Source organism: Anarrhichthys ocellatus, unplaced genomic scaffold (genome assembly GCF_004355925.1).
Source record: "Anarrhichthys ocellatus isolate YVR2014 unplaced genomic scaffold, GSC_Weel_1.0 scaffold27, whole genome shotgun sequence".
In the NCBI taxonomy this organism is placed as follows: domain Eukaryota; kingdom Metazoa; phylum Chordata; class Actinopteri; order Perciformes; family Anarhichadidae; genus Anarrhichthys; species Anarrhichthys ocellatus.
Genome location: NW_022280057.1, coordinates 3,316,257 through 3,329,595, shown reverse-complemented (window position 1 = coordinate 3,329,595; position 13,339 = coordinate 3,316,257). Strand labels below are relative to the sequence as shown.

The 13,339-nt window shown below is 41.0% G+C and overlaps 2 protein-coding genes across 2 annotated transcripts; both read right to left on the bottom strand.

The window, feature by feature from the left end:
- Positions 1–3,602: 3,602 nt before the first annotated feature.
- Positions 3,603–5,736, bottom strand: slc25a5 (solute carrier family 25 member 5). The gene is made up of 4 exons (XM_031862854.1): positions 5,548–5,736; positions 4,374–4,860; positions 4,132–4,272; positions 3,603–4,029 (listed from the first exon to the last, which is right to left on the bottom strand). The coding sequence occupies exons 1-4, from the start codon at positions 5,656–5,658 to the stop codon at positions 3,872–3,874; spliced, it is 897 nt and encodes a 298-aa protein (XP_031718714.1). The 5' UTR covers positions 5,659–5,736; the 3' UTR covers positions 3,603–3,871.
- A 74-nt stretch (positions 5,737–5,810) lies between these two features.
- On the bottom strand, positions 5,811–12,106 carry slc25a43 (solute carrier family 25 member 43). Its single transcript, XM_031862853.1, has 5 exons — positions 11,679–12,106; positions 9,917–10,158; positions 9,576–9,748; positions 7,613–7,747; positions 5,811–7,111 (listed from the first exon to the last, which is right to left on the bottom strand). Exons 1-5 carry the CDS (start codon positions 11,948–11,950, stop codon positions 6,899–6,901), a joined length of 1,035 nt encoding a protein of 344 aa, XP_031718713.1. The 5' UTR covers positions 11,951–12,106; the 3' UTR covers positions 5,811–6,898.
- Positions 12,107–13,339: the final 1,233 nt, after the last annotated feature.

Below are 13,339 nucleotides of genomic sequence, written 5' to 3'. Positions count from 1 at the left end.
CTACCTACCTACCTACCTACCTATCTATCTATCTACCTACCTACCTACCTACCTACCTACCTACCTATCTACCTACCTATCTATCTATCTACCTACCTACCTATCTACCTACCTACCTACCTATCTACCTACCTACCTATCTACCTACCTACCTACCTACCTACCTACCTACCTACCTATCTACCTACCTACCTACCTATCTACCTACCTACCTACCTACCTATCTACCTGTCTATCTATCTATCTATCTATATCCACCCACCATGTATTATTATATTGATTCAACAGTGTGTAAGTATCCCTCTGGTGTAGCTGGTTAAAGAGTATTTACTCGTTTACATACCTCGTTGTGAGGTGATTAATGGGGTACAAAAACAAAAAAATAAACAATATTGCTACAAAAATGTCTGTTTTTTGTTTTTGACTTCATAGCTATTATTGCACATATTCTTTATAGTTTATGTGAACTTTTTCACATTCAATTCTCTTTGTTTCAAATGTTGTACAGCTTCATTTAAAAAACAGATATATTTTTCATGTTTTTATTGTATTTTTTTCTATTTTCTATTTATGATTCTTGACATTTCTAGTACTTTTTCTAGTAGTGTTTTTTCTCTTACTATATTTAAATGTTATGCACCAAAACACCAAGGCACATTCATTGTATGTGAAGACCTACCTGTGATGTCTGATTGTGATTTAAGATAAACATAGTAATACAAATGCCACAAGGTGGCGCTAACACTGCTCTTCTACTAAACAAGAATGAAGAACCGAGAAAACAGTTTTTGATTTTTACAATGAATTCGATGACACTTCAGCTACTAAAAGGCCTCATGTTACTGCCTGACATTCAAAAATCCTACTGCCTTTAAACTGCACAGATAAGTCATCTAACTGTGTTTATTCCTCATGAGTGGAAATCACTGATGTCATGACCCGGTGGATTTATGACGTAATTCCGTCAACAGCTGAAATTACGCAACAATCTGCTTGACAGAAGGCTTTTAATGTGTAGGGCTGAAGCTCCACTGATCCATAGACCTCCACGTGGATACACACACTGACTATGAAGCCCCTTGTAAGTGGTTGACTATGTGATAAGTTATTTTAATCAAGTACGACTACCCTACTTATGTACAATATACTTCTACTTTACTTGTTATTTCATATTTAGAGGGAAATACTCTTCCTTTTACTTGATTGTTTTGACAGTTATTGTTCAATTAAGATTTTGCATATAAAATAAAAATGATTTTATGATTTTTTAAAAACATTAAGATGATGAACATTGCTTTCCTAACTTTGTTAAGGAAAATGTAACACAACTAGATACATATATGTAGCCCACTGAATTGTTATTTATTAAAATGTCCGACACCAAATTGGCCTATTGTCACGATACCCGATCCATTTATTTGAGTCAGTATTGGACCGATATCAGTATCTGCATCAGTGAAACTCAAGCTTACACGTTTACTTTAATGGCTTTATTAATGTGAATGTTTTTCACCATGTTAATTTGGAAATTAAACTCTCCTTGACCTCAATCTTTGAGGCGAGTGTGCCCTTTTAAAATCAGTACTGTGTGTCACACTTTTTGTCTTGGTCTACACATGTTTTGAAGGGAGATCTCGCAGACACTCAAAACAATGCATAAACACAACATGATTTAAGGAGTTATTGCCTCTAAATACTGAGAAATATTATTCAAGCAAACATTTGAGATCATTGCAGCGTAACAGCAGAATAAAAGCACACTGAAAAGACGACACTTGTGTCCCCGACTTGACCTGGAGGAGGCACGGCGTATCTAAAGCCACACAGACAGACAGTGTGTAAATGGCTGTGATCCCTGTGGCTTCTGATTCACTAATCCTTGTTAAAGTTGTAATGGAGCAGCTGTAGAAAGAGGCTACCTGCTGAGACGGCCTTTTGGGGATTGAGTGGTCAAAACAGTATTAAAACTCATTTCCTTGGGTTTGTGGTTACGTCCAAGACTTTCTGAATCCCTGAAAGGAGATTAGACAACGTCCAGCTGCGTAAATGATGTAATCTGATAGTGTTGCTAAAATTAAACCGTCCTCCATTCAAGATCAGTCTGGGTTGAGTGTCCGAGACACAGTGATTGTGTCTACACACTACTTACAAACCCGGGTGCTTTTGAAGTTCACAGGATGACCACATTCATCTCACTGTATCAGAATAAATTGTTATTTTTTCTGAGGTAGAGTAAATCTAATCAAATATCACACTAAATACAGGGAGAAAGATTCATTTGTATTGTCGCAATCCTTTTGGACATTTCATTTGATCCATACAGTAAGTGAAGAGTCACGTCGAAAAAAATACAAGACAGAATTAAACTTTTGATGAACTGCAAGAGTGAATAATAGTTCAGCTGGTCTAATATTTTAGGCCCCAATATAACTTATTCCCATAGACTCCATTTATGTAGACACATTCAATAAAAGTAATTACAGATGCAGTGACTGAACACTCAGAGGATTTCTGTGAGGTTCAAAGTCCGCAGCAGACACAAAACTTGGCTGTACTGCCATTTTTTTCAAGTCATTGCTAATAAGAATGTTGGATACGTATGTCTAATAGCTTCATTATTGAAACAGCGTGTTCATTTTTTTTAAAATCCTGAAATGGATAGATAATACTCCGAGGGGGCAGCAGCTCTGTAATTGGTGAATTGTAATCGCTGAAGACTGATCAAAGCTGCCAAGTGTCACAGAGTGACAGTCTGTTAGTGAGATATCAACGTTTACAGATGGTATGTGCACCGCTGCAGACGCTTGAGATGTCGATGTGGAGAGTTGTGCTGATACAACTGTACCACATTCAGACAGCGATCACTCTGACAAAGATTACAACCTGGGTCATTTGAAGGACCAGTACACACCTTGGCTATAGAGACGCCACGAAGTACACAATGTCCCGCATCTTTACAGCTGATAAGATCATGTATCAGGACGAACTCAATGTATGGCAATCCCTAAAAACACACACCAACACTAGCCTAAAATCTATCTAGGTGCCCTTTGCCCCATTTTCTGTAATACATAGACAGAATTGAGTTTTTGTGCACTTTAATTGATCCCATGACCAGGATATTATATGACTGGAACAGGTGTGTCACGCTGGGGAACGGTCAAACAGCTCAAGGTTAAAGTCATCAGGTCACACCAGTTGGAGTCGGAAGAGACTTGGCAGGAGATAAAAGTATATTTAGAAGGTTGCATTAATCCACTTCGCGACAGTTAATCCTGGTCGCTTTTTCCGCAGGAAGTCGCTTGTGCAAATATTCTGCTGAACTAGCAATATATGTGAAATGCACTATAGGTAAGACTTCTGACAAATCATTTTTTTCCATAAGCATGCCTTGGATGATATATTGTCAGCAGGTCAACTTTCTCAGCTGATTTTGGCCCGCCCCCAACTACAACCTGGGAGACCTCTGCAGCTCTAAGCTTACATTTCACACAGCATGCTGCCAAATGGCTTCCTGAAGCAACACAACTGAGACGCTCAGTCACTCAGTCTCTACTGGTACCCTTCATACATGACACTACATCACAAAGCCAGGCGGGAGATTCACTTGGTAGGTTGCGTTTATTCATTTATTTTTAGGCAAGGTTCCTTTGTTCAGGGAATGACATTCTGGTGAGAGACAAAACAACAAAAGGAAAAAAAAAAAAAGCATGGGGCCAAGAGAAGAGCGCATAACAGATTCCCCCAGTACAACTAGTAGAAAATACTAGTTGGTCCCTATAAATATAGTTTGGCATTTAAGTCCTTCTGAATATACAAGATATGTTACAGTTAAACATCACAACATGAACAGTGGACATACAAAGACAACTTAGATGACTTTCTTGAGCTCATCATACAAGACAAGCACGAAGGCGCCTCCCATGCCTCTGAGCACGTTAGACAAGGCCCCCTTGAAGAAGGCCTTGGAGCCCTCTTCACGTAAGATCTTCTTCCAGCAGTCCATGGTGCCACTGTACATGATGTCAGCTGAGAGGGAAAACAGAATCACCAAAAGACGTCATGCGTTTATTCTACCAACACAGCAGAAAAACCCCCAGAAAGTTGTACTTTCTATGTTGTGCTTATTACCTCCTTTGCGTCCAGACTGCATCATCATACGACGACGGACAGTGTCGAAGGGATAGGACACAAGACCAGCGACCGCTGTCACCGACTGAGCGATCATCCAGCTGACCAAAATGGATGCGTTCTTGGGATCTGCGAGCATGCCTGTAAGAGAAATGTCAGTCAGGAAGGGTAACTAGAAGTCTCAAAAAGCCAGACACTGACATATACATCAAGCTTTGCGAAACTTTTTGATGAAAACTTACCCTTCGCTGTGTCGTAGATGCCAAAGTAAGCCGCTCTGTAGATGATGATGCCCTGTACCGACACGCTGAAGCCCTGGTACAGACCCTTGATGCCATCAGACTTGGAGATCTTCATCAAGCAGTCTGCCAGGCCTTTGAACTCACGGCCCTGTCCGGTTTTGCCGACATCAGCAGCCAGACGTGTTCTGGCGAAGTCGAGGGGGTAGACGAAACAGAGTGACGTGGCTCCGGCGGCGCCACCGGACGCCAGGTTACCTGCAAAGTATCTCCAGAACTGCTTGTGCCTGTCCACCCCGTCGAGGAAAACCTTCTTGTACTTGTCCTTGAAAGCAAAGTTGAGGGCCTGAGTGGGGAAGTACCGGATGACGTTGGCCAGATTTCCTCTCCAGAACGAGTAGAAGCCCTGCTCTTTGGGGATACGGACGACGCAGTCGATGATGCCCTTGTACTGCTTGTCAACTGTGATCTGTTTGCTGGCATGTTGTACCTGTAATCGAAGGAGAGATCCAGCAGTTCATTAGCGATAACAAAAAGAAAGATATTAGCAGATCAAATATCACATAGCCCCATTTATACATCAGTGTGAATGATCCTTTAACCTGATCCTCTAACTTGTCTCATCATGACTCCCACGTGACACCTTTGTATCCACGTGCCAGAGTACAACTCTGATGGCATCCATTCAACTATTCCCCAGCCCCTCCTGCGCGCTGAGCTCAGGCCCAGCGCAGCAGCGGAGTGCCACTATGGCGCAAACCTTGCTGTGACCTTGGTTGTGTGCTGTCCAGTCAAACTGAAGGCCTGTCATTGGGAGGAAGAGGACTTTTGAGCCGCTTAATCACAGTATACGGTCATGTCATGCCCTTTAAAGCGCACTGCATGTAAGCCAGCAGCTTGCTGGCCGGTGCATTACGCAACAGGTCTGATGCGCCTCGCTTTATGCTCATTTCTCTCATTATGCTCATTCCATCTGCGCCTGCAGCGATCTCCGACACAGCTTCTACTCTCAACAGTATGACGTTTACCGCAACACATCACTACATCTGGTTAGATTCACCCTCCATCCCGCACGAAAAAAAAAAAAACGCCGCAAATGAACGACGCCAGTTTTGAGTTGCACAGCTGACAGCGACTAATTTAAAGTGTCATGAGAAATAAAGATGTTGACACTCACTTGGAGAAGAAGCTTGACTCTCTCAATGGGGGCTACAGCTGTTTTGGAGATGGCAGCGCTGATACCACCAGCCAAGAAGTCCTTGGCGAAGGAAATAGCGGTCTCATTCATCTTCAGATGTTGTCGGACACCGTCCCGTCACTTCGTCGGTGGGGTTGAAATGGCCGAATCCAATCCAGAAGAGAGGGGATTTAAGAAGACTGAGCACGAGACCGTGAACTTCGACTCTTGTGTCCGATTGGTCGGCTGTGGGGGATATGGGCGGGGTTAACTGATGTCCTTTGATTCAGATTTGGCGCTCTCTCTCATCACTAAAGTAAACTCTAAAAAGACCAAAAAGTTTAAGATGTATAGACTTTGTGATTGAATCACACATCAGCAGAACTGTTAAGTTGTTTTTGAGTTTTCTGAATGAGATTGGGATCAAAGTAAGATGTCAGTTTGAAGCAGCTGAGGCCTGAAGGCTATGGTGGATAAAGGTCATCCCATCTGTTAATGTCCCTTGGCTGTCACTCAGTTTCCCACAGTGGAGGAGGACATGATTGAAACAACCGACTGACTCAATCATAACTAAACTATCCAGTCAGACTGATTGAAGCGTTGCCTGTTATCATATATTATCACTAAACAAAAGGACATTCACTGGAACCAAGTTGCACGAACAGCAGAGTGAAGACATTGAGCTGCATTTTAACTATAAGACAAAAAATGGAGTCATTCACTGAAGTGCATGTCAGAAATAAAGAAATATATATATAAGCCAGAGAGAGATATAAAAATAAAATTGTAAAAAAATATCCAAAAACATACAAAAGAACACTTCAAATGTTAACGTGAGAAAGGTTTAATGTTTTAAACATTTCTTCCGTCACAATCCATGTTAGCACATTTACATGACTGATCGTAACCTACTCAAACTTATGAAGTATCAACATTTTTTACATTCATTGCACATTAAAAATGATAATCTATCACACAAGTAGAGTAACAGAGCTTTTGCAACTCAATTGGATAAACTACATTATGGCAGTATTTGATGTCAATAACTGAAATAAGACCCAAAATAAATAGCTAATGCTTAAGGAACATAATATTTGGTTAAAAACAGTCATGGAGACACATGAAGGGTAAATGAACAATTAATAAACAGCTGACACTGTCGGATAAAATGAAAAAGTTTCTGAAAGAGGTAGACTGTTGCTGACTGGACATAATGTAAATGCATGTTAGCACCTTCTATGAAGACATGGAGCCTAAAATGTTATGGAATTATTACAGACGTAAGCCTCTGAAGTATTTCATTTTGCCGTTCAAGTGTGGTCGTCAGTCAGACATCTTCTCATGTGAAGTTTCACCAGCGGTTTCCGAGAGACGACTCCCCCGACCCGAAGCTCCTGTTTTTCAGATAGCGCTTCGCCTCCAGCAGCTCGGACGGCCCGAGGCTCTGGTCGACGCCAGGTGCAAGTCTGTAGCTCAGCGGCGAGACGATGTAGCCGTTGCGGTAAAGGCAGACCTGCTTACACATCTCGAAGCAGGTGAAAAGAAGGCCGAAGTAGGGAACAATCTGAGAGGGGGAGGACACAGGGATGAGTGTGGTGCCAAACACCAAATGGACCATAAATCCACACAGATGGTTGTGGTTTGATTTGATTATCACCTAAAGTGTGCTTAATGTGTCTTCAACTCAGTTTCATTCAGGGTGACATTATGGTAAAAAAGCAGCTCGTGACAAGGCCTCACATTTGTAAAACAGCATCCAACTATCATGATATTTGCAGCTGAAACAGGAGAGTGGAGCATGCTGTTCTTGAGAGAGACTTTGCTCACCTTGCTCGTGCACATTCACGCTAGGATTTACACACCGAACATTGCTTTCCATGCCCCCCCCTCCCCATCCTCACTCTCCCTTTTGCGTAGGAATTAGCTGACAACTCCATCATAAAGTCACTCATGTTCCCGAGGAGTTATTTCAGTTTGAAGTAGACCAGTGCTCGATCCTTATGATTGATAGAGTACAATATGGCTGGGATATAAATAATAATCATATATATGAGAGGAACGGTACCTTTATTGTGTTGGCAGTGAGGCCATTCCACAGTGAGAGGATGCCCTTACTTTTTACAACCTGCACGAAACAGTCAATCATTCCACTGAAATGGACGTCGACTCCCCCAAAATGGGGAAGACGGCCACTCTGCGCCTGAGAAAAGAATGAAAGTGAAAATGAACAGCAGTGAATCACCCAGATGCCATTATGCGTCTGTAAAGTAATAACCAGAAAGGTCAAGAGAATCATGACAAGACACATAGAATTTATTGCAAATTGGGGGGAAGATGTATTGGTTAATTAAGTTATATGCAGGTATATCAGCAGCGTTTTCATAATATTCTTTGCAATGAAGGGCAGTATATTAAAGTTCACCACACTCAAACTGTGTGAGACAGTCACACTGCTTCACGTGTGTGTGAACCACGACAACAACTCTACAGACTGTCGTGTGACAGAGGAAATGTATTTTTAGAACAGGGGTCATCACCTTCATTCCTCCAAGGGTCAGAACACGTATAAGTAGACACTGTTGAGGTTGGACTTTCACTTTTTAAGCCAAATCACCCGGTCATTGTTGACTATTTTCATATTCTTACACAATTATTTTTATAAGCTTATATCAGTGTTTAAAAAAACAACTATGATAAAACGTGTTGGTAAATCATTCCCAATAAAATAATTACCATCTCAATTGTTTTAGTAGCTGCTTCTATACAGGAAGCAACGAAAGCTGGATATCCTAAATAGCAGAACATATTTTCTGAATTTGTTAATATTGTGCCGCCAGTCGACAATCACTGCTTTAGAAGTTTGAAGGTTCCCGAGGGGACACGCAGCCATAAGGGCATTAGACTGTTCAAACAGCTTCTTCTGTCGAGGAAACATTAGACTAATCGGTAAGTAAACCAATACGCATCTTCTGCAAACATCCTCAGCTGTTTTCCTATCATCTCTTCTCTGTCTGCTTTTTATTAATGTTTAACTCTGAGACATAGACGAGAGCTGAATCCTCCAGTTAAATCGTTATGTAACGCGTCTCTTTGTGGTTGTGATGGTTTAGTGAAGTGGACATACACAACTCTCACTTTGCCCGCTGTCTGATAGTGACCGGCTATCTTTAGAGAACGTATCTATAGCTTCTGCAGACCCGGGACACATTTGCATTCCCAGCTGCTGGTGAACCTTGTGATTGCTAATAATAGGGTGATAAAACCGGATGTAGTATTATTGTTCCCCATGTGTCCTCCCCAACATACAGAAGATATCTCAAGCATCATTTCAGAGGAAAGTGTGTCTTCCTGTGACCACGGCGTTTTTATAAACACATATGATAAATGTCCTGACTTTATAAATAGTCATAGGTTCAACTTTTTTTTTTTTTTTTTTTTTTAAACATACTACTAAGAATATTTGGATTTAAGAATTTAAATGTACCGTGTTTGAAAACATTGAGTGACCAAGAAAGGCTAAACTTAATATAGGTACACGCAGACCGCCCCCTTGTGGACTGAATGTGGTAATACAGCCAGAATACACGAGCTGAAATACAGTAAACTTGTTTTGTTTACAGTTAAATATAATATTATTTACGTATTTATTTATTTTAGGGTATGAATAACAAAATAATTATTCATAGTCATAGATAATACAGTTGAAGAGGATTAGTTGGTTTAATTAAGAGATCTATTAAAAATATTCCCAGTATTATCAATAAGGAGTCAAATAGTCATGAAGAGAGATATCTAGAAATCGTGCCAATTAATATTTAAAAAAACATGGCAAAAATGCTAAGTTGACCGAGAGTCTTATTACCATTAGTTGACTATCTGACTAAGAGTGAATTAATGTATTAATCCTCTATTTATATTCAATATTTAATTACTTTATTTAGTGTAGTTGATTTTAAATGGGTCTGTTTCAGTTCTTCTAAAAAGCACCACCTACAGTGAGAAAGTGAAGTGTTCTGCTGGTAAATTACCTGCATCTTCCGCTTTACAGTTTCAAACGGGTAGGAGAGGGTTTGGGCGACTCCCGCTGCGAGACAGCCATTAATGAAGTTCTGGAGGGGAGTGAAGCGAAAAGGAGGCTCCTGCCAGAGTTTGTCCAAGTTCATGTAAACTGCATAGCAACCGATAGAAAAGGGAAATGCACCTGTAGACGAATGACATGTGCTGTAAGTTACAGTAGAACGCATCATTCATGAAACGTGTGTTCAAATGATGTTGAGACTGAAGAAAACTCTTCATCTGGAGGAACAGAAGTGCCTTTAATAAAGTGTAAATATTCTGGATCTACATGCTGTGAATATGCAAAACACACCCAACAAAGTGAGAGAAAAGCCCCTGTAGAGAGCAGGCAGCCCTTCATTCCTGTAGATCTTTGAGAGGGTGTGAACTACGCCGACGTAGGTGGGCTGTCTGTAGCTCTGAACGATGAGCCTGGTTTCTGCCACCTCCAGAGGGTACGTCATCATGGCAGCAGCAAAGCCAGCCAGTCCGCCGGCGAATATGGCTCTCCACTGAGAGATGGAGCCCAGTTCATCCATGTGAAGGTGGACGATCCTGGATGGACGAAGTCAAAATGAATGACACTTCATTGCATGGATTGCATTGATTAGACTGTGAATGGTTCTTAAGTGCACTCATTCGGTCTTCGATGCTTCATTTGTTGTCAGTGTTTCATTGTCATTAGAACAAGACATTTTAAGATGTCACTTTGGGTTCAGGTAAAATGTGATGGGAATGTATCACCATTTAGACATTTTATTGACTGAATTAGTAATTAATTGCTTAAAAAAAATAATAATTCATTACCAACAAACACATAAGCGGTCATTAAAATAATGTTAAATTGTAGCCTATAGTTCAATGTAATTAAATCAATGTTCCTGCATCATGTCCATATTCTCACCTTTATGCGTTATATATGCAAATTACTTTTAGATGAGTCATGACATTGTTTCAGTAATAACAAACTAATATATTGTTACGTTCACGTTTCAGTCGCCTACATTACATAAAGGAGCAAATAAATAACTCAGGCCACGTGTGTGTGTGTGAGTGACAAAGAGGAAATGGCTGTGTTTTCCTAGAACACTGTGTACAGTACAGGACTGTGGTTTGCAAGTCAGGATGCGGAGATGTTTACATGCACCAGTGACCCGAGGCGGGGGGCGGGGGGGATGCATACCACATCCTGACTGCAGCAGCTTCGCTAGTCAGTAAATATTTATGACTTCCCGCTGCTCACTGCCCTGCATGTTCATGTGTCAGACATGTTACCGGCATGTTTGCCCTGTAGTTAACCGAGAGAATAAGTTGGCGGATGATATTTCCTTGTGTATAGACTCACAGGCAACCGACCAACAGCCCAGAACTAAACGTTTTACTCCCTGGCAAATTTACAACCATAGAAGACAAATAAAGCCTGCAAATAATTTTCATTTCAGAAGCTGGAACCAGGTAATCCTTGGTATTTTTGCTTAAAATAATTACTTAAATAGTTAGTATACATATTGGGCTTATTTTAAAGACCAAATGTATTATTAATCGAGCAACAATTTGGCTAACTCATCATAAATAGTTACCAATTTTAAAAAAAATCTGCTAATTGTTACAAACATGTTCCGATTGTTGGGAGTTGGACAACAAGACAACAGACCTCTGAGACAAAACCCAGGGTAAACCAACCCCTGTCTCTATAAGTATCGACTGAGCAAATACAGCCTTCTGATTGGTTGAAGAGAGAAGGTGCGACTCAGTAGGGTAAAACCGGAAGTACATCTTTAGCTGCTCGGATGAAAGTAAACAGATCTTTTAAACGAAACCTTTTACGTTATTACATCGTGTCAAACCATTAAAAACGAACGCAGTGATCACTCATTATTCTACTGACGTCTATGTGTCCTCTACTCATTTCTTTTTATACAGCTCGCTCGCCACATAAACATAAAAGTTCAACGTCAGCTGACCAAGAAGGCTAACACGCTAATTTAGCATAAACACTGAGCAAAACACCCACAAGCAACGCTTTAAGGTCGATACAACGTGCGACAAAACAAAGTAGATCCGACTTTACTTACTTTCTGTATGTTGTGAGATGAACTGCGGTGTAGGGGAACAACCGCAGACAAGAGGCGAGATTTCCTTTCCAAAACCCACGAAGTCCCTCATTCTGGTAGATGAGGAGAAAACTTTGCCAGAAACCCCTCTTACAGTGAAAAGTGCCCACCTGACTCTTGATTTTAACCACCTCCAAGGGCGACGTGACGGTTTTACTGAAAATCCCGGCGAAACCGACGCACATAAAGCTCTGAGAACTCGTCAGTCTGTCATCTTTTTTAACCGAGGCCATCACTGTTGGGCCCCTCTGCTTCCTGCGATGAGTCCAGTCTTCTTCAAAGGTCAGGAGATGATTTCTTTATGCTGGTTAGACATCTAACTGTAGAAGCCGAGAAGGTGTCCGTCTCCTGCCCCGACCAGCGGTGTTGTGGGACAAAACACGTCACTCTGACCGGTGCTGGAGTCATGTCTCGGTAACACTGGGGGGCGCTCTGGGACCTGGTTTTGCAGTGGAGCACACCGAAGTCAATCATTTGTTATTAATCTGAGACACATTTAAACCCCATGAAGAGTAGCAGTGCTGTAGTTTGAAAGGGATTGACAAACGTCCAGTGAAGTGTCAGTAGATCATTATTTATTATTCTCATATATATATATATATATATATATATTCATATTGGGACACAAACACAACACACAAACATTTTGGTCTGGTTTTCAAAATAGGATTTGTTTTAGTTTTTTAATAACTATATCAAGTATCTCACTTAAAACATTTTTGTAGCAATGGCACTTTCCTTTTAACATCATTTTAAAGGAATAGAGTACAATAAATACTGTGATATTATACAAACTTGTGATTTAGTGCAGTTATTCTTTTACATTTTCGTCACTGTCTAACTTCTAGTAAATAGGAAACAGTGAACTAGTTTCATTAGACCATTCCCCATATTCTTAGGTGACCACTTGAAGGGTGCCCTTGAAGACTTCTTTCGTAACCACTTATTTTAGGGACTTTGTCCCTATAGGTGGCGCAATACTCCAACTTTCTGTCCACATGGCAACTGGAGGTAAAATAACTATCAGAAGATCTTCCAAGTTAGACTATAACCCACACAACTAAAACTATACAAGCATGTTTTTTGGCATTTTCATTTTTTTATGATGGTTCAGAGGCAACTATCTCTTTTGGCATGACATTATTTTAAATTGCCCATCCATCCAGCCTCCTGTTCAGTGAGGCTCTGAGTGAAAGAGGGAAGATGTTTTGGGTTGAAGGTTTAGTTTAAAGCAAAAATAAATGTTAAATCCTCCTTTTTTTGTTCTAAATTCTGCAGTGACATCAGATCTGATTTAAAGTCTTGTTTCATCAGCAGGGATTTGTTGTAGCTGTCTGGTTTCAGCACCATGTTTGTTTTTCTCCTCGTCTTGGCCCGCCACCAGCACCTCCCTCCCCTGCCGGGCTGACAACCCCAGATGCATGCTAGGAGCCCACCTTCTGTCTGTGGCTGGACCACTTGGCTCCTTCACAAAGGCTATCTGGAATAACAGAGCCAACCAGAGGAAATGACAGCCTGATCACAAGAGGTCTCCCTCACTCCCCCTCTAGCTGCTTACTGGGGGTGGGAAAAGGAGTGTGTGTGTGTGTGTGTGTGTGTGTGTGTGTGTGTGTGTGTGTGTG